This window comes from Cebidichthys violaceus, unplaced genomic scaffold (genome assembly GCF_023349555.1).
Source record: "Cebidichthys violaceus isolate CVI_PGR_0920_01 unplaced genomic scaffold, fCebVio1.0.p SCAF_1, whole genome shotgun sequence".
Classification (NCBI taxonomy): Eukaryota; Metazoa; Chordata; class Actinopteri; order Perciformes; family Stichaeidae; genus Cebidichthys; species Cebidichthys violaceus.
In genome coordinates this window covers 1494265-1514695 of record NW_027176262.1, presented here as the reverse complement: position 1 = coordinate 1514695, position 20431 = coordinate 1494265, and the positions used below count along the sequence as shown (strand labels likewise).

The following is a 20431-nucleotide window of genomic DNA, read 5'->3' as shown; positions in this document are numbered from 1 at the left end:
ACATTGACAACAATGATTTTGAGGGCGCCAAAAGTACATGTGACGGGCCCCCTGGTAGAGACCTGTCAGTCACAAGGTAGCCCCGCCCTAAAGCAACACACCCAAAATTGCTTCACACCAACGTGATGAAGTGCTGCTCTCCTGGTTGGTGAAATCCAGTATACAGTAGTGTTTACAGGGAGAGACTGAGGCCGACGGGACGGATGTGAACTAACAGATCTGGGCCAATTCAAAGACAGTCCCTCCATTCATTAACAGCAGAGGACACAGGATGAGCCGTATGACACACACACACACACACACACACACACACATTCAGAGTCATGACTTCATGACTCCTGACTACAGTTTTCTGAACATGACAGCTCCTCAAGAAAACGACTACAACACCACTTTAAATATGACTTAACTAAAATTGACAAAAATCAAACATAAGAAAGAAAATAAATGGTTTAATCTTCAGTAATGGATCCAGTTTAAATCAAGTAAAAAGAGTGAAAAAAGGGGAAAATGTCTATTTTTAGCTAACTTTACACTTGTCCTGTTAACTTTGCTAACTCCGTCTCACGGAGCTTTGTTACAGTACTATACTGTTTTTATTGGATTAAATTCTACTGTTTTTAACTTTATTTGACTGTATTCTACTCTTTAGTTGTGTGTGGTTGTCTACATTGAGTGGCTTTAGTTTAAACCAAGGTCAAACAGTGAAAACAGGTAAAACGTTGTCAGCTATTTTAAGCTAACGTTGAACTTGTGTTAACTTTGGTAACTCCGTCTCGCGCCACACTTTTGAGCTCTGTCACAGTAATATCCTGTTTTTTATGTGTTTATTTTTTCTACTGTTTTTTTACTTTATTCGACTGTATTCTACTCGTTAGTTGTGTGGTTGTTTACATTGAGTGGCTCCAGTTTAAACAAAGTAAAAACAGTGAAAAAAGGGGAAAATGTTGTCTTCTGTAACTCCGTCTCTTGCCTAACGTTGGAGCTCAGTTACAGTATTATAATGTTTTTAATGTGTTTAATTCTACTGTGTTTTTACTTTATTCGACTGTATTCTACTCTTTATTTGTGTGTGGTTGTATTCAGTGAGAACCAGCTAGCTGTGTGGAGCGATTTGTACGACCCTAAACAGAAACCCTTACTGAACGCTCACTCACCGGCCATGGTCCCCGGATGACCTCCGCACATGCCTGCGATCCTCCACACACACACACACACACACACACACACACACACACACACACACACACACACACACACACACACACACATACTCACACACACATACTCACACACACAGCTACTTACGCCCTCGGTCTTGGGAAGCCCATGGATAACAACACGTCCAGGTTGGAGCCCGATTTCACCGAACCCGACCGGTTCTGCCGGAGCCTCCGCGGGATGATTTTACTGTACAGGTCCTCTTTGGCAGCCATGGTCGAGAGTCCGCGTCCGGCTAGTCCGAGAGCGTCGGCCGGGTCCGCATGAGTGGAGAGAGAGGGAGAGGTGAGGACGACTGAAGCCGTTTGGAGAGCAGCGCTTTGCGGCCAGTGAGGCAGGCAGAGCCCCGCTACTCCGCCCACCGGACGAAGCAGCGAATCAGAGCCGCTCACTGGATGTTCACAGCCGAATACAGGACACAATATACGGGGGCTAAAGGGTCACAATGTGGGGGTTTATTTCAACTAGTCTGAACTATAGGTGTGTGTGTGTGTGTGTGTGTTTATTATTGACAAAATACATTATACTAAGAAATCAGGTTAAACATGTGCAGCACATGCAGAAGGTTGGGTTGTAAAAAACACATAATATTAAGATTAAAGGATAATTACATTAAACAAATAAATGATTAAAATAAATGTTGTATATATTTTTTTATATATTTTTTGTATATATAATGTTAAAATATATATATATATAAATATATATTTTTTAATTATATATATTATTTTTAAATATATATTTATATATATATATATATATATAAAATAATACATGTATGTATTTACATATACTTTTTAAATATATATATATATATATTGAACAAAATAATATATATATACATACAAATAAAAATTAAAGGACAATTACACAAAAAAAAAAAAAAAAAAAAATATATATATATATATATATATATATATATATATATATACATAGATACAATCAGAGATATTAGGGGAAAAAAGCTCCCATAATTTTCCAATAGGGTTTTACTTTTTTGATGTTCAGTAAACTAAGAGTTGAGAGCTAAATTCAAAAAGAAAGTGAACTATCTGTGTTTGTTTGTTTTTTGACAAAATGTATTATTTAGAGTCATTCGGAAACACGTTAGCGGCATATATAGAGAATAAGAAGGATATATAAGAGATATACAAGTTTAGAATAGGGTTTTATTTTTGTTGTTGTTCAGTAAACTAAGAGTTAAATTCAAAGAGAAATGTGTGTAATATGTGTTAAACAGTATAAATGACAAAACACAGAGATATATACAGTTGCTTTTAATTTGTGTACAAAAATTACATTAATTATACAAAGATAATATCTATAGAGCCGTGATACAACAATGCATCACGTGCAGAAAAGGAATGACTTTTTGATAAATTAAAACAAAGTCATTCAGATTTCAGTCCTGGTTGATTCAGTTTGTATTGAAATATTTTTGTGTGTATAAAAAATGGAGAAAAAACGCAATTCAGCATTTTTTTCCAAGAATATCCTCCAGTTCATAATACTGCAAATATATAAATACAGCAATACTTTCATCAGTTGCCGGTAGACTCGATCACCACCGTGTTCGTCAGCGACAGAATGTGACTAAACATTATTAAAAAAGAACATGAATGTAGTGAACGTAATCTGGACCAAAATAATGACATTCATCTGATCATTTATCACACAAACTGTCACCGAGTAGTTTTAACACCCCTGATTGTTTTGGATTTGTGTTTTTTCATTAATATTCCTCACAACTCATAATTCATAACTGATCACTGATCGGTGAGATGACGTCCTGTGGCTCAGCGTCCTCCACCGACGGGGTCGTACGGCGTGATGACGCAGAAGACACAGCCGGCCTCCTGGAAGGCCTGTCTCATCTCCACCTGGTGGACCAACACAGAACACCTCAGAACCAACAGAGAACACCTGACCCCAGAACCAACACAGAACAGTCAGGAAATATGTTTCTGTAAAACCAAAAACCCTAAATCTCATCTTAAACTGAGATAAGACAGGATTTTAGACTGAGGACGTTTCTGTAATGAGGCCTCAGATCATGGACATTAAAATGTATTTTTTAGGGTATTTATATTTAACTGGTTTTTATTATTATTAATCATCAATCTGCTTCAAATTCTGCAAAATGTTAGAGGTAACAGAACAGAAAACAAGTCACCTGTGTTCACCAAACAGGTGGAAATATAGTGTATAACATATATATATATATATATATATATATATATATATATATATATATATTCTAACTGCTTTGTTTTTCTTCCACGTCAAGAAAATGACTTTTGTTTTCTGATCATTGAAACGAGAACTTTCTTTGTTTTAAGGACGGAAAAGTTACGCAAAGATCTGCGATAATCAAAGTATCAGGTAGAGTACCTTCAAATGATGCAGAACATGAAAACAGATCAAAGAGACAAACTCGATCTTTCATTTAGCAGAGAGCCGCTCATTTAAAATCGCTAATTTCTGATTTAACTCAGGAAGTCAACATGAAGACAAACCAGTCGTACCAGTCTGGCTTGGTCCAGACACAGACCCACCACGGTCCCCCCGCTGCCCGGCAACTTCACCGCCGAGCCAAACTGCAAAAGAGGAGAAAGAAGGTAACGAATGAAGAGAGAGGTTCTTCTCCATAGTCTGTGTATTACTACAGTAGATGGAGTATTGAAAAAGAATCAGGATCAGAGACACCAGACAGTGACTCTATCTCTCAGATCACTGGAGCTGTTGTTCTTCTGCTGCCATCATCGGTTAATTAGTTTATTAGTGTGAGACTTTGGTTAGTTCACTTTCACCAAAAGTCACACATTAACTCAAACACACAGCAGTAGAACAACAGCTCCAGTGTTGTGAGAGGTAGAGTCAGTGCTTTAGTGAATGGAGTCTGGTGGTTTTATAGCGATCATAGATGGATTCATGGGCTTCAGTTCTGTACTGTAGAGCTGTCTCATGGAAACGTGAACCAGGCAAGATGTTCTAGCTAGAACATGAACTTAAACTGGCATTGATTGTTTTAGGTAAAATACGTCCACAGCAACACATTACTTTGCTGTAGTGCTGGAACTCCATCTACCCTGACTACGGAGAAGAACCTCCTAGAATCACACTTCAGAAGATTCAGAACGCTCCCTTCAAGTACCGACCTGCCTCGCCAGCTGAACCATCTTGAGGTTCCCAGGACCCAGACACTCGTCCGTGTAGACGGACCTGTGGGGAAACACGGTTACTTCGATACGAGCTCCTCAACATCTGCACGAACACACGTGGATGTTTACCTCCGCAGCTCAAAGTTCTGGTCCATCAGTTGCGCCAGGCGCCGCCAGTCCCGGTCCTGGAGAGCCGTCCTGAGGGGGAGGACATTTTCAAAACCAGAGCTCAAACTTCAACATCTATTGTTGAGGCCACCCAACAGTCCACCTCCTGGTTCTCAAACCAACCTGGCTTGATCAGTGAGCTCCGCAAAAGTCTTCATGGCCTCGACCACCAGAGGTTCTCCTGTGGAGACACGGTAGCTCAACAAATGAGCCAACATCTCCATTCTTAATACAACGTTCACTTAAACTGGATTAGATGTTTACGTCTACCTTTGTCTTAAGCGTCTAAATACGTTTTTTTGACGTCCTCGTCCACAGTACTACATCACTTTGCTGCTGTGCCGATCTGTTTCTCAGACCTGGGACGTATCCATCTCACCTACAACCGTCTGCTGTCGGTACTATTAATACCTCATACATCTACCCCTTTAACCTGAGGACGCACCGCTGATCCAGCGCTGCCTGATGTTGCTGTGGATGCGTCCGGAGTCACTGGGGTCGCTCAGGTAAGCCAGCCAGAAGGGAGGCAGCCCACTCATGTCCATAGAGACATAGCTCCCTACGAAACACACACACACACACACACACACACACACACACACACACACACACACACACACACACACATCAGGAATGAAATGGATTTGTATCGTCTGCTCAGCATTTACAGACTAAAGTGGACTTCAGTACCGTGGCCCTGCTCCTCCATCAGCTTCTTGCTGAAGTCCATGTAGACCAGCCCTTCATAGACCTGCAGAGGGACAGAAGAGACGGTTTGAGTTCTACTGGAGGAGTTTGAGTCAAAGCAGAGTAGAAGAGAAGATTCTGACCTGAACAACGCGGTCCTGAAGACCAGCTGTGATGAAAAGCTCCTCGGTCTCCACGTTGAGGATGAAGTTGGCTCGGATCGACTTTGGGAGATCCTGGAGCAGAAGATGTACATATATGAAGACGTGGATATGTTTTTAAAGTTCAGTCACACATATATATATATTTTTCTGAACTTAATTTGAATCCGTACGTCGTCTGTGATGTTGTAGAACTTCATCAGACACTTGAGCGTCGCTGAGACGATGGCACTGTGAGAAGAAACCACCGTGACCTCGTAGATAACCAACTTCATGAACGCTCTAACAGATCAGAGAACCAGTAGAATGTTTACCTGCTTCCAGCGAGACCCTGCATTTAAAACACAACACATCACTTCATGGTTACACGACATTCTCTCACTGAACACTGAACATCTCCTCCAGACCAGAACCGCAATGGTTCCTCACCACTTGACGAGGAATGTTGGTGTCGTACTTCAGAGTGAAGTTCTGCTTCGTCAACGCAATGCTGCAGAAAAAAAGACACAAGAGGATTCGTTGTTCTTTGATTTAAACCTGAGATTTAGTTTCAAACAAACATGATGTGGAGTCTTGTGTCTGGTGACCTCAGAACTTGTCTCACCCTTGATTGGAGCAGAACTGGTAGAACTTCTTGCAGGTGGCCTGCAGCAGCCTCAGACCTCCCAGGTACCTACAGAGGACGAGGAACGTTTAGAAGAACCCAGAACGTGACCCGGTCTGCAGGACTTTAACTGGTCCGTGGTCTCACCCTTCCTTCCTGCTGATGCAGAACAGGTCCTGCAAGCTCCCAAACTCGGTGGGGTCGTTGAGCGGATGAGGGACCAAAACCTGCAGTCACAGAACCTTCATGTGACGTTTTTGCACAAAGCATTCTTAATTAAAAGGTGTTCCAGCCGGTGAGTGTTACCAAAGTCTGGCTCTCCACCAGAGTGACCTCGGCCCAGAAGTTACAGATGGACATGGCGATGGTTTTCCCGTTGAAGCCGTCTGAGGGGTTCCCCATTAATCCAACCCTGAGAGGAACCAGCCCGTCTGTCAGCTTGTGCTTGAACATTTCGAAAACTTGGAGTCCAGGTGTTCCTGATGAACGGACCAGACCGGACCGGACTGAAAACAGCCCGGTGATCTGAGCTCAGGTCAGACTGTGTCGGTGTTTTCTTACCTGGCGAAGGACCTGCATGTGATTGGTTTAGCCGGAGCGTCTTGTTGCTTGGTGGAGTAGTGAGTGAGCCACCTGGTGTAGTCTGACAGACCCTGAGACGTCAACAGGAAGCACAGAAACAGCATCAGTCGCCATCTTGTTTTTTTGCATCCAGTGAACAGGAAGTGACCACATCTGGACTGAGGAGGACTGTCAATCACTGTGTAGCCCCGCCCCTAAAGCATACCCTGCTTTATGGTCTATTGGACTCTAAATGGACCATGATTTAAATTGCATTGTGGGTAATGTAGGCGGATGGACTGAGGTACGGATACAAACCACTTGTCCAATGAGCTGGAAGCCGGTAGGAAGCTTCATCCCAAACACATCGAGCTGCTTCTGGTTGACGAGCCACTCCTGAAGAGAGCGGAGCCAAACATCTCATCATGATGATGAACTGATGCTATAAGTAATCATAGTCTAACTTCTGATCTTAGAGTTTTGTCACAATGAAAAGCAAATTCACATGAAATCACATGAGGGAACAATTAGAATAAATCCTCTCCACTGAACACGATGTTGTAAAGAGAAGTTGTGTAACATTAAAGTTACTGAGAGGAACTTCTATTTACTGTTGGTTCTGTTGGTCCCTGTGGACTGAAGCTGTAGTGTCTCTGAGCACCAGAGTCCCTTTAGAAAACCTCTCATTCAGCTGAGCTCTCCTCCTCTCTCTGGAGCTCCGGATCTGGGTCTGTCCACGGTGGACCAGGTCTCTGCTGGAGGATCTGGGTCTGAGCTGAAGGAGGTTCTGGTGAACCTGCATGAGTTCATCTGGTTTCACCAGAATCTGACCCGGTGGCTCCGATGACATCATCAAGAATAACTCTATAGAAACAGACCATCTTCTCTCTGATGGTCTCTGTACTGATGGAGGTCTGATAGAGGACCAGGACTACACTGAGACTGGTTCATATAGAGGACCAGGACTACACTGAGACTGGTTCAGGACCAGATAGAAGTTCCTCACAGTCACTTTAACGGTAATTAATTAATTAAACACTTATTTCAGCACTTACGAACCCAGAATCGTCCGAAGGACCGGTCTGTTGCTTGAGGCTGCAGCTTGAGGAAGTCGGACAGGAAGGACAGCGTGTCTCTCTGGACGCAGTAGAACACAACGCTGGCCAGTCGGGATGATGTCAGTCCTTCCTGCGGTTTCTCCAAGAAGCGAGTTATCCTGTTTCACAAAATTACAATAGATCACATTCACAACACAGTTTTGAAGCCTCAAGTTCGGCCATCTTGTTTTTTTGCAACCGGTGGACAGGAAGTGACCATATCTGGACTGAAGATGAGTGACGTAGAGACCTGTCAATCAGCGTGTAGCCCCACCCCTAAATCATCCCCTCTTTATGGTCTGTTTGACTCTAAATGGAGCATAATGTACTAAATGAACATCATGCTGTGTTGAAGAAGACTGTAAACTAGAGATTGAGACCATAAACTCATGTTTACAATGTTTACTGAGGGAATAAATCAAGAGAGAAGTAGAGTCATTTTAGACTAGACTTCTATACAACCAGAGGAGTCGCCCCCTGGTGGACACTAGAGAGAATGCAGGTTGCAGCTTGTGGTGCATTATGGGTCTGAATGATAACAGCTCACCTGTGGGAGTCCCTGCAGACCTCCACGATGCCTCTGGAGCTGCTTTTCTCACTTTCCTCCAGCTCGTAGTAAATGATCAGCTCTCCAGGCTGCAGCACACAGACACAGAAGGACCTGATGCTCATGACTTCACAGAAACATTTGTTTGACCGTGATAAACATCCTTTGCACACAACAAACTGTGTGTTTTATGTCCACTAGAGTCAACGCATCGTGGTAAATCACCTCTGACCTGAAGAAGCGGATCACTTGAGCGATGTCAAAGTTCTGGTCCGCACACAGCATGTCTCCTGCGATCTGCGTCACGTGACAAACATTCATTCAGCTTCTACTAGAACACTCTCAACGTAACGAGCAGCGACTCATCGTACTCATCGTACTCATCGTACTCATCGTACTCATCGTACTCATCGTACCACCACGATGTCGTCCTGCAGCTTGCGGCTGCGTATGACGAGCTCCAGGTCGGCCACGGCGCCGAGTCGGTCCTCCAACGTCGTGCTGCCGTCGTTCACCACGTTCTCCACCGGGAAGTCGTTGGCTGTGGCCCAGCGCTCATAGTACTTATACCTAAAAATATATATACACCTTATGTTATATATACCTATAAATGTATATACCTTATATCATATATACCTAAAAATATACAGTTGTGGTCAAAAGTTTACATACACTTGTAAAGAACATAATGTCATGGCTCTCTTGAGTTTCCAGTTATTTCTACAACTCTGATTTTTCTCTGATAGAGTGATTGGAACAGATACTTCTTTGTCACAAAAAACATTCATGAAGTTTGGTTCTTTCATGACTTTATTATGGGTTAACAGAAAAAGTGACAAAATCTGCTGGGTCAAAAATATACATACAGCAACATGAATTAGCAATTTTGGTGACTTAGAAAGTTGTGTCAATGAAATGAGCTTCATAGCATGGCCTCTTAACTTCTTGTGAGTGATTATGAGTGACTACAGCTGGTGACTTCTCTGAGGCCATTTAAATAGGGCTCATTGGATACAAACGCCCACAAACGCTACAATGGGAAAGTCAAAGGAGCTCAGCATGGATCTGAAAAAGCGAATCATTGACTTGAACAAGTCAGGAAAGTCACTTGGAGCCATTTCAAAGCAGCTGCAGGTCCCAAGAGCAACAGTGCAAACAATTGTTTGTAAGTATAAAGTGCATGGCACTGTTTTGTCACTGCCACGATCAGGAAGAAAACGCAAGCTATCACCTGCTGCTGAGAGAAAATTGGTCAGGAGGGTGAAGAGTCAACCGAGAACCACCAAAAAGCAGATCTGCCAAGAATTAGAAGCTGCTGGAACACAGGTGTCAGTGTCCACAGTCAAGCGTGTTTTGCATCTCCATGGACTGAGAGGCTGCCGCGCAAGAAGGAAGCCCTCGCTCCAAAAGCGGCACCTTAAGGCTCGACTGAAGTTTGCTGCTGATCACGTGGACAAAGATAAGACCTTCTGGAGGAAAGTTCTGTGGTCAGACGAAACAAAAATCAAGCTGTTTGGCCACAATGCCCAGCAATATGTTTGGAGGAGAAAAGGTGAGGCCTTTAACCCCAAGAACACCATGCCCACCGTCAAGCACGGTGGTGGTAGTATTATGCTGTGGGGCTGTTTTGCTGCCAATGGAACTGGTGCTTTACAGAGAGTAAATGGGATAATGAAGAAGGAGGATTACCTTCAAATTCTTCAAGATAACCTAAAATCATCAGCCCGAAGGTTGGGTCTTGGGCGCAGTTGGGTGTTCCAACAGAACAATGACCCCAAACACACATCAAAAGTGGTAATGGAATGGCTAAATCAGGCTAGAATTAGGGTTTTAGAATGGCCTTCCCAAAGTCCTGACTTAAATCCCATTGAGAACATGTGGACAATGCTGAAGAAACAAGTCCATGTCAGAAAGCCATCACATTTAACTGAACTGCACCAATTCTGTCAAGAGGAGCGGTCAAAGATTCAACGAGAAGCTTGCCAGAAGCTTGTGGATGGCTACCAAAAGCTCCTAATTGAAGTGAAAATGGCCAAGGGACATGTAACCAAATATTAGCACTGCTGTATGTATATTTTTGACCCAGCAGATTTGATCACTTTTTCTGTTAACCCATAATAAAGTCATGAAAGAACCAAACTTCATGAATGTTTTTTGTGACAAAGAAGTATCTGTTCCAATCACTCTATCAGAGAAAAATCAGAGTTGTAGAAATAACTGGAAACTCAAGAGAGCCATGACATTATGTTCTTTACAAGTGTATGTAAACTTTTGACCACAACTGTATATACCTTATATTATATATATACCTAAATATATATATACCTTATGTTATATATACCTATAAATGTATATACCTTATATTATATATACCTAAATATATATATATACCTTATATTATATACACCTAAAAATATATATACCTTATGTTATATATACCTTATATTATATATACTTTATGTTATATATATATACCTAAAAATATATATATTTTGTTATATTATACCTAAAAATATATATACACCTTATATTATGTATACCTAAAAATATATATACCTTATATTATATACATTATACCTAAAAATATATATACCTTATATTATATATATTATACCTAAAAACGAAGCATCGATGATGATGATTAGTTGAAGTTATGTGACTCACCTGTTCCCTCGATTAGTTCCCTCAAACTTGCACATTTAAATGTATTTGAGTACAGAATTAGGTGATTTGTGCCACCACACTAGTTCCCTCAAATTCCTATTTTCTACTAATTTGTTCCCTATTTGTTCCCTCACATTTGTTCTGGTGCATTTCTACTGAATTTATTCCCTTAAATTATCTTTTTAAAACTTAAAATTGTTCCCTAATGATACACATTTGTTAATTGTGTGGTAGGATCATAAGTGTTTCTGGACACAACTAGTCTTCTAACTAACAATAGATCGTAACGTTGTCTTTCTTATTTTGGTAGAAACAGGAACTTGATTCCACCAGAATAAAAGTCATTTAGTAACAAATGGACTGGGAGAAGAAACAGTCTCGCCTCACTTGTCTGCATTGGTGACCAGGTAGACTTCAGTGAACAGCTGTCGCCTGCAGACAAATCAAGAGTTTCCGTCAGAAGACGTTGACTGTTTCTAGGACAATCGTTCCTGAGATCTCCTGTTCGTTACTCACATGTTGACCGTTTCCCACCAAAAGTCGAGGATCTTCTTTCCTCCGTTTCCAGGAAGTAAAGCCTTCGGTACTCCGGCCAGGTGGCTGTATAAACCGGTGTCATCATTCTGGGAGAGGAGAAAAACCAGCTAACGTACTAATAAAGTAATAAAGTAACAAAATAATAAAATAATAAACTAACAAACTAATAAACTAACAAAATAACAACATTCACAGGATTACTGCGGCATAGTGGAGTATGTATACTGTATGTATACTATATATATATATATATATATATATATATATATATATATATATATAGTATACACACACACACACACAGTATAAAACAAAGACATAGTAAAAAACAAGATCAAAACAAGTATTATAATAACTAAAATATTATATATACAGAAAGAATAATTGTTGTATTGCAATATTATACTTAGTTGTTGTACTTAATTAAAGAACGTTAGCTCTGTAATATTGTCTGTCTTTGATAAGACCAATAACACAGAATATATTTATAAATATGGCAATAAAAAGTTATGGATATTCACAAAAAAACATCAGCTGATAACACCGCTACACCGCTGTTTGTTTGGTTAAATCTTTGCATTACCGTTTAGTTAGTTCATTTAATATTATTCTATTTCATTTCATATATTGTGCATTTTTTATATTTAATATTTGTTACTGCATTTTTAAACTTTCTTTCTTTCTTAAAGTGATCTCCTTTAACTCCCCACAATGCCCGCCAGGGGGCGGTACAGACCACGAGCAAAAGAGAGAAAAGGTACATTTATTATGAATACCAGTGACGTTGTTGGGTCACATGTGTGCCGAATACTTCAGTGGACCTCTGTGGTCCCGTAGACCTCCTACCTGTTGGTCTAACAGGTGTAAACGCGACCTGACAGGTGAACCAGCACTAAAGAGACAGTTTCTCTAAGGTAGTCCGGCAGTACGGGTGCCCGCTTACGTAAAAAAGGCGAACTTTGCACCGCTCCAACTTATCTGCTCTTCTTCTTCGTGTGCTTCATTAAACCGTCTTACCTTTATCTGAGCCTCCAGCACGGTTCCGTGACCGGCTACCAGCAGAATGCAGATCATCGGTGACGCGTCACGTGCTCCTTAAGTTACGTGTTAATCAACAGAAATCAATAAAAACAGAGAAGAGGTGGAGAAGAATATCTGCAGCAGTTTCCACCAGCGTCAGCCAACTACTTCCGCTTGGAACCTTCAAAATAAAAGACTCACGCAGGACCACTTCAGTAGCTCTGCTCCCAGTAGACCACACACTAAAAATCTGTGCAGTATAAATATACATTCTGTCTGTATATATAATATTTTAGTTATTGTGGATTTTTTACTTTACTTATTTAATATTCTTTACTGTATTATTACTAATTATTATTATTTATATATATATATATATATATATAAATATATATATATATATTTATATATATATATATATATATATATCTAAATATATATATTTAGATATATATCTAAATATATATATATATATATATATATATGTATATATATACTGTATACTGCTGTAATCCTGTAAATGTCCCCGCTGCAGGACTAATACAGGATTGTCTTATTTTATCTTATCTTATTTTATCTAGTAAGACAAATACTGTAAAATCTACACTTATAATTAAGATGAAAAAAACACATTTTAACCAATTTACCAACTTTAATAAACACAGCAGAAAGTGGCTTATGACATACATACATTATTTGATTTTTTCTTTTTTCTTTATTATAAAGACATACATAGCCTACCCACAATGCAATGCTTTACCAAACCCCTGTTTGTTTGTTTGTTTAGTTACATTGTTGCAATGTAATTGTCGTCCCCAGGGAGGTTTCATGAAACGTACAAAAAAAATTAAAATACAAAGCAAAAAGAAAAAGAGCTGAAGTGGATGAAGAACCTGCGATCAGCTGATCAGACGACAACAAGTCGAAGCATGAATACAATGTTTGTTTTGAGACATTAACGGGAGTGTATTTGATAGTGCAGAGGTTACCATGACGATGAGAAGTCGGTGCTTTAGAGCGAACCGGACTGGAGGTTAATGAACAATCGTACAGTGTGTGTAACTCATTAAACTTCTTTCACTAAAGTTTCTATGATTGGGTTTCATTCACCGGGTAAATGATTTAGTAAAAAGCTTCAAAGATAATATTCAAAGGTGTCATGAGGCAAAGAAGCTTGAATATTAATGACCCCCCCCCCCCCTCCTCTCTATTTCCTGTTTTCTCCGTCACAATTAAAGTATCTCAAAGCGTTTCAAGTTCTCTTGTGGCCCGTTGCTGGTCTTCAGGTTCTGGTTCTGGTTCCTCACTGGGGTTCTGTGCTGGATGAGCCCACAATGCCGTGCTGTCGCAGCAGGTTCCTCAGGATCTGATTCTTGGACTTCCAGTCCTCCACCTGAGGAACAACACAAGTAGTAGTAATGAATCTAGAGGTGTAACAGATCGTTAAACAGTTTACTGTTAACCATCAGAGTGTAAATAAAGTTTTATCGTTAACATCAGAGTGTAAATAAAGTTTTAACGTTAACCATCAGAGTATAAATAAAGTTTTAACTTTAACCATCAGAGTGTAAATAAAGTTTATCGTTAACCATCACAGTATAAATAAAGTTTTAACGTTAACCATCAGAGTGTAAATAAAGTTTAACGTTAACCATCACAGTATAAATAAAGTTTTAACGTTAACCATCAGAGTGTAAATAAAGTTTATCGTTAACCATCACAGTATAAATAAAGTTTTAACGTTAACCATCAGAGTGTAAATAAAGTTTAACGTTAACCATCAGAGTATAAATAAAGTTTAACGTTAACCATCAGAGTGTAAATAAAGTTTATCGTTAACCATCACAGTATAAATAAAGTTCTCCTGACGATGGTTCTCCTCCAGTAGTCAGTAGAACGTGTGTTATTAGTACGGTGCTGCCGTAGAGTTTACAACCTGTTAAAACTACAGACATGGAATGACCCCTGACCTCCTGTCTGAGCAGCTGGTTGTCGATCCGGAGTCGATCCAAAGTGCTGATGTCGTCTCCCAGCTTCAGGTTGCTCTGTCGGAGCTCCTTGATGTACTCGCAGGCTTTGGACAAGATTCCTCCTTTACTCTGAAAACCACAACAACACAACTCAGTGACAAACAGATCTCAGGGTCCAATAGAAGGCGTCTCCTCGGTCCTCTCTGGTGTCACCATGTGACCGTTCAGGTTCCTCTACCGGTTCCTCGTCTCCGTATGAAGAGGTCTGAGCTCACCTGTCCGGTCTTGGTGTAGTCGATGTTACAGTCGGGGATGGCCTTCGACAGCTGCACGATCCAGTTGTTGATCTTGTCCCGACGCCGGCGCTCAACTGTTGGAACAACGACGACGACGTGACTTTAATGCTTCTCTGCTGCTGTGATATTCATATAAAAACACATCTACATCTCTCACACTCCGGACCTTCGTTGTGCTGAGCTCGCCGTTTATCGTCTCTGGAGCCGCGAGGAGCTTCCTGCTTTCTAAAAAACAAAAACAACAAGATTTAAAACACTTCCTGGATGTAAGGAAGACTCTTTTAAAGAATGCCAACGTTGCAAAATGTTTGTTTTATTCCCGATTAGACGATGGCGTCATTACGCGATGTACGGCTGAGTGCGAGGTGCGATCGTCCGTTGGTTGCACCCGGTCAGAACCTCCTGCGGTGACATCATCACATAGAGCTGCCCTGTCAAAACAAAAGCTCACAGTCAGCCGATTGGAATAAGTTCATAATGATAGTAATGAGTACAAGTAACGAGCATTAGGGATTCCGACAAAATGTCGGCGAGGCCGTAAAAATGTGTTCGCAACAAGAAGACGCAGATGGCTGGCTAGTTAGCTAGTTAGCTTGTCCTTCTCCAGCCCACTGTTCGTCTCAATGTCTGTAACAAGTGTAGCATTAAACAATGGTGGAATTAGCAAGCTAGCTCGCTAACTAGCCTGCTGTCTGCTAGTTAGCGAGCTAGCTAGCTACTACACTGGTTACGGAAAATGAGCTGAACAAAGTCGTCACTCATCTGCTCTCCTACGCTGTGGATGAAGAAGTAGACCCCGATGAGACGGAGACGCTTCGCTAGAAACACGTCGTCCACAAAACTACTTGAAAACTGACTTCCTGTTTTGATGCTGGGAGATGTGGTCGAGTTAGCTAGCCAAAGCTTCATGAGTTAAAGCTGCATTCTCTCTAGTGTCCACCAGGGGGCGACTCCTCTGGTTGTATAGAAGTCTAGTCTAAAATGACTCTACTTCTCTCTTGATTTATTCCCTCAGTAAACATTGTAAACATGAGTTTATGGTCTCAATCTCTAGTTTACAGTCTTCTTCAATACAGCATGATGTTCATTTAGTACATTATGCTCCATTTAGAGTCAAACAGACCAGAAAGAGGGGATGATTTAGGGGCGGGGCTACACAGTGATTGACAGGTCTCTACCAGAGACGTATACGGCGTCTCTACGTCACTCCTCCTCAGTCCAGATATGGTCACTTCCTGTTTACTGGTTATAAAAAAACAAGATGGCGACGGCCGCTGCTCTGACCATCTTGCTACATTAAGTTAAAAGTGAACGTCTATTTGTTTCTGGTCTTGAACTTAACAGCGTCATCTTCAGCCCGTGTTTCTGGGTCAGTGTTTACCGGTGGGTGTGGTCTGGCCCAGCAGAGTGTCAGAGGCCTGCACCGTGGTCACCATGGTGCCGGTGGCGGCGTCGGCGATGGTGGCCGGGTAGTAGGTGTACTGGGTCTCAGCGCCGCCGCCGTCGCTCTCCAACCCGTCGGGCTGAGAGAACACAGCCTGACACCAAAGACAACGTTAACTCATTAACATATTAACTCATTAACCTATTAACTCATTAACATATTAACCTATTAACTCATTAACTCATAAACCTATTAACTCATTAACCTATTAACTTATTAAATCATTAACCTATTAACTCATTAACTCATAAACCTATTAACTCATTAACCTATTAACTTATTAAATCATTAACCTATTAACTCATTAACTCATAAACCTATTAACTCATGAACGTATTAACCTATTAACTCATGAACGTATCAACCTATTAACTCATTAACGTATTAACTCATTAACATATTAACTCATTAACATATTAACTCATTAACATATTAACTCATTAACGTATTAACTCATCATATTAACTTATTAACTCATTAGCGTATTAACTCATTATCATATTAACTTATTACCTAATTAGCGTATTAACCCATTACCTCATTAACATATTACTGGATTAACTCATTAACATATTAACTCATGAACTCATTAACTGAAAACCCTCGCGACTCGTTACAGAGCTTCTTCTCTCAGACCTCCATGAGGTCGGCGGTCTGGAGGACCAACCAGGGCTCCCGGTCCTCCTCACCTGCGTGACGGTCTGACTGGTCGCTGGGAACCCGGTGACCAGGCTGACGGCCGCGGCTCCGTCCGTCTGTCCGTCCAGCTGTCCATCGGACACCTGGATCACTCGATAGGTCACCTGGACGAGACGCGTTCACAGGGATTATGGTGTTGACACAACACAGCCGAGCTCTGGACCGACTTCTGCTTGTTCAGGTCTAAGTGGGTCATGAGTACTGGGGGGGGGGGGGTAATGTGATCCTGACACGCTTATCAAGATGTGAACCAGTTCCTGAATCACAGTAGAAACATGTAATTCATGTTGTTGAGCAGCTTCTTATCTACAACATGAATCTGAAGGTGCGTCTGTGTTCAGGTCACTGAGTTAGTCTCCTCCCACAGGCCGACATCAACGCATGTTTAATATTTAATAAGAGCTGCAACGTTCCCTTCATGTTCTCTGTGATGTCGTTACACTTTAACATGATAAATGAGCCCAGTCAGCTCCAAGCCTCTTACTGCTGCGACATATTATGAGCTCTGTTTCTATTTTAGTGTTTCAATTGTGCAAAATAAATAATCTAAATAAAATAAATAAGTAAACTAACTAAACTAAACTAACTAAATAAACTAAATAAATTACACTAAATAAAATAAATAAATAAAATAAACTAAATAAACTAAAATAAATAAAATAAATAAGTAAACTAACTAAACTAACTAAATAAAGTAAACTAAACTAACTAAATAAAATAAACTAAACTAAATAAAATAAACTAAATAAATTACACTAAATAAAATAAAATAAATAAACTAACTAAACTAAACAAAATAAAATAAATAAAATAAACTAACAGCTCAAGTAGTCACAGACTCGTTGCGTTGTAAAGTATTCAAACCTCTTTGTGTGTTTTTCATATTTTGTTGCATCACAACCTGAAATTTAAATTCAGATTTTTATTCAGATTTTATTGTAACGAAACGACACAAAATGGTCAAAATTGGAGAAATGAAAACATGAACAAACATGAATCAGATCCGCTTCAGAAGACACATATCTAATAAAGTTCACCTGTGTGACGTGAAGTGTCTCAATTTAACCCGTTATTACAGAATAGCACGAAAACGACCGAACAACGGAGCTGCTAAGAGACCAAAGACGACCCTGAGTTCTGGTCCTGGTCTGGTCTGGTCCCTGAGTTCTGGTCCTGGTCTGGTCATCTACATGACTTGACCCTAACGAGTCCACACAGGTGGACTATAGTTAACTAGTGAAGTGACTTGTGGAGGTCAGATCTCCTTTCACTGCTCAGATTTGGACTCTTTTAGTGAGTTTTAATCCACATTCATTTCAGGTTGTAAAGCAGCAATAAGAACGACTTGTTCCGAGCTGTGTGTTGGAGTAGTACTTGGTAGTAGTACTTGGCAGTAGTACTTTGTTCCCACCTGGCCGCCGGCTCCCTCCGTCTTGAACAGGTACTTGATGGGCTGGTCCGTGTAGGTGGCAGCAGACTGGATGGTGGCGATGGCCGCCGGGTCCTCCGCCGTGGCCACAGAGCCTGAAGGAGCAGGAAGTCACGTCAACTTTACAAAATAAAATCAGCTTTAAGGACATTAAGGACACAGTATTAGTGTTTCAGTTATAAGCACACAGCCGCCTGGCGTTGATGGTTATAACTGTCTTACTACATGAAGTCATGGTGGATTTAAAAGACAACTCAGGTTTATTCACACAGCAACAAACGGAGCTTCATTCTATTTATTCTACTGTTTTTAATGGTTCTTTTGATGTCATCTTTAATGTCCTTCAGGATTAATGACGTTTATCTCATTTTATATTTCATAAAACATCAAATGCAAAAGAAAACCAACATAAAAAGAACGTTTAAATACAATAAACATTAATTTAAGAGCAAGGAGAACGAACAATAAAAAACGAGCTAACAGAGAATAAGACATAAAGAATAATATTAAACATTGTATCAAGTAAAAGAGTGAATATGGACAGTTTGACTCAAACACATTAACCATATTAAATAACTTTACTGGTGACATGAATATGAACGTGTTACCTTCCTCGTTGACAGTCACGCTCTCATCCGGCTCAGGGCTCTTCTGTTGGCTGCACACATTAAACATAGAACTAGTTGCATTAAACAATAACCACACATAATAAATGGTATTAGCTGACAATGGCGCGTGCCGTTACCCGTTGACGTCACCACTCACCTCTTCATGTCTGCCGACAGTCTTGCACGAGGAGCCCGCCTCAGACTGAAGGGACAGGTTCATGAGTTTAACACTCCGGAGGACAAACAGCGGCGAGCGACGCGGACGCGAAGCCGGACGCTCTTTAGATCGGCCGCTGTGGTCGCTTTGGGTCGCGAGGCTTCGTCGAGCTGAGTCAAGTGGGCGGAGGTTACCGCGGGTGGCGACGGAAACTGTCTGTGTTGGGGACTTCGAAATAAAAGCGTCGCGTTTAGAGCGTTTCTAACAAACAACAACAACAACAACAACAACAACAAAGAGTCGTGGGGCGTTCTAGTGTGTGATGAGGACATTTAATTGCGATAACTCAAACATGCAGTCTGGATTATTAACGTTTGAGCACTTTAACTCAAAAAATCGTTCAGGAAATTTAAACAAATACTTCTTAAAATAAATGTTTACAGACTGGCTTTCATGTGATGTCGTCGCTTTTCTGTTTTATTTTTATTTGTTGATTTTGCTTAATTATTTTAATAAATATATTTTATTTTTATTTGTTGATTTTACTTAAATATTTTACTAAATGTGTATATTTTATATATATATATATATATATATATATATATATATATATATATACATATATTATTTTATTTATTTCTTAGTTTATTTTTAGCGTATCGACCATCTCACTGATCTTTCTGTTATTGTTAATATTTCTTTGATTTTGCTGCTTTGTCTGTCAAAGCATTTTTTAAACTCTGTTTTTAAAGTTATTATTATTTTACTTTGGTGATCCGCACCGGAAGTCACACGTCTTATTTCCTCCAGCTTGACCCGGATGCTACCTCGTCTCTGCTACATTACAGCGGTTTTCTTGTTACAGATGTTCAACGAAGCACTTTCCCCATTTCCGCTAACTTTGTGAGCGCAGTTTCCCGCCTAAAGCAAATACGAGCAAACCTCAAACTATATTGAAGGAGCTAAAACGCGCACAAAGTGCTGAATTGCGTAGAAAACGCTGCAGTATGAACAAAGATCTACTTACGCCGCAGTGGTCCCGCCCCCTGATATTTGTCAACAGAGCACAGCGTCGGGTGTCGGCTTGTACGCATGCGCGACCGGAAATTATAATAGATCCGACCCGCGGTCTGTGGCTGATATTGCCGCATATTTTTGGTGGAAATGGGGCGTTCAGGAACACTCGGATTTACTACATAGTTTACTGGAGAATTCAAAATACCTAAATAAATGATATAAAATTCACATTTTTTTATATATATGTGTATATGACTTATATCTACTCATATTTTCTACTACTTGTGTACATAATATTCAGGTCAAACCCCTTGTATGTGCACGTATACGTCGCTAAAATAAAGATAATTCATCTATATGTGCAATATAAGGCTTTGATATTC

At 40.4% G+C, this 20431-nt stretch overlaps 3 protein-coding genes across 4 annotated transcripts in view; all 3 read right to left on the bottom strand.

The window, feature by feature from the left end:
• Nucleotides 1-1589, bottom strand: part of ubash3bb (ubiquitin associated and SH3 domain containing Bb) — a 28654-nt gene extending 27065 nt beyond the window's left edge. Inside the window, exon 1 of the mRNA XM_068705510.1 lies at nucleotides 1309-1589. Coding sequence (XP_068561611.1) covers nucleotides 1309-1436 — 128 coding nt within the window. The 5' untranslated portion in view covers nucleotides 1437-1589. The remainder of the gene's footprint in view (nucleotides 1-1308) is intronic.
• An 894-nt stretch (nucleotides 1590-2483) lies between these two features.
• On the bottom strand, nucleotides 2484-12576 carry gkup (glucuronokinase with putative uridyl pyrophosphorylase). Its single transcript, XM_068705500.1, has 23 exons — nucleotides 12426-12576; nucleotides 11388-11494; nucleotides 11259-11303; nucleotides 8624-8777; nucleotides 8433-8504; nucleotides 8208-8296; nucleotides 7623-7779; nucleotides 6882-6959; nucleotides 6564-6655; nucleotides 6309-6414; nucleotides 6150-6229; nucleotides 6003-6071; nucleotides 5828-5888; nucleotides 5713-5729; nucleotides 5572-5629; nucleotides 5381-5473; nucleotides 5241-5301; nucleotides 4996-5109; nucleotides 4674-4731; nucleotides 4512-4580; nucleotides 4380-4443; nucleotides 3747-3818; nucleotides 2484-3101 (listed from the first exon to the last, which is right to left on the bottom strand). Exons 1-23 carry the CDS (start codon nucleotides 12480-12482, stop codon nucleotides 3018-3020), a joined length of 1857 nt encoding a protein of 618 aa, XP_068561601.1. The 5' UTR covers nucleotides 12483-12576; the 3' UTR covers nucleotides 2484-3017.
• A 484-nt stretch (nucleotides 12577-13060) lies between these two features.
• LOC137868602 (upstream stimulatory factor 1-like) lies at nucleotides 13061-20098 on the bottom strand. Of its 2 annotated transcripts, none has more exons than XM_068705481.1 (11): nucleotides 20059-20098; nucleotides 19032-19259; nucleotides 18875-18924; nucleotides 18249-18361; nucleotides 16828-16941; nucleotides 16076-16232; nucleotides 15038-15125; nucleotides 14861-14919; nucleotides 14674-14768; nucleotides 14399-14527; nucleotides 13061-13821 (listed from the first exon to the last, which is right to left on the bottom strand). In XM_068705481.1, the coding sequence occupies exons 2-11, from the start codon at nucleotides 19037-19039 to the stop codon at nucleotides 13732-13734; spliced, it is 903 nt and encodes a 300-aa protein (XP_068561582.1). In that variant the 5' UTR covers nucleotides 19040-19259; nucleotides 20059-20098; the 3' UTR covers nucleotides 13061-13731. The 2 variants fall into 2 exon arrangements, with proteins under 2 accessions (XP_068561582.1, XP_068561590.1); XM_068705489.1 differs by having other exon boundaries at nucleotides 19032-19076; nucleotides 20059-20084.
• Nucleotides 20099-20431: the final 333 nt, after the last annotated feature.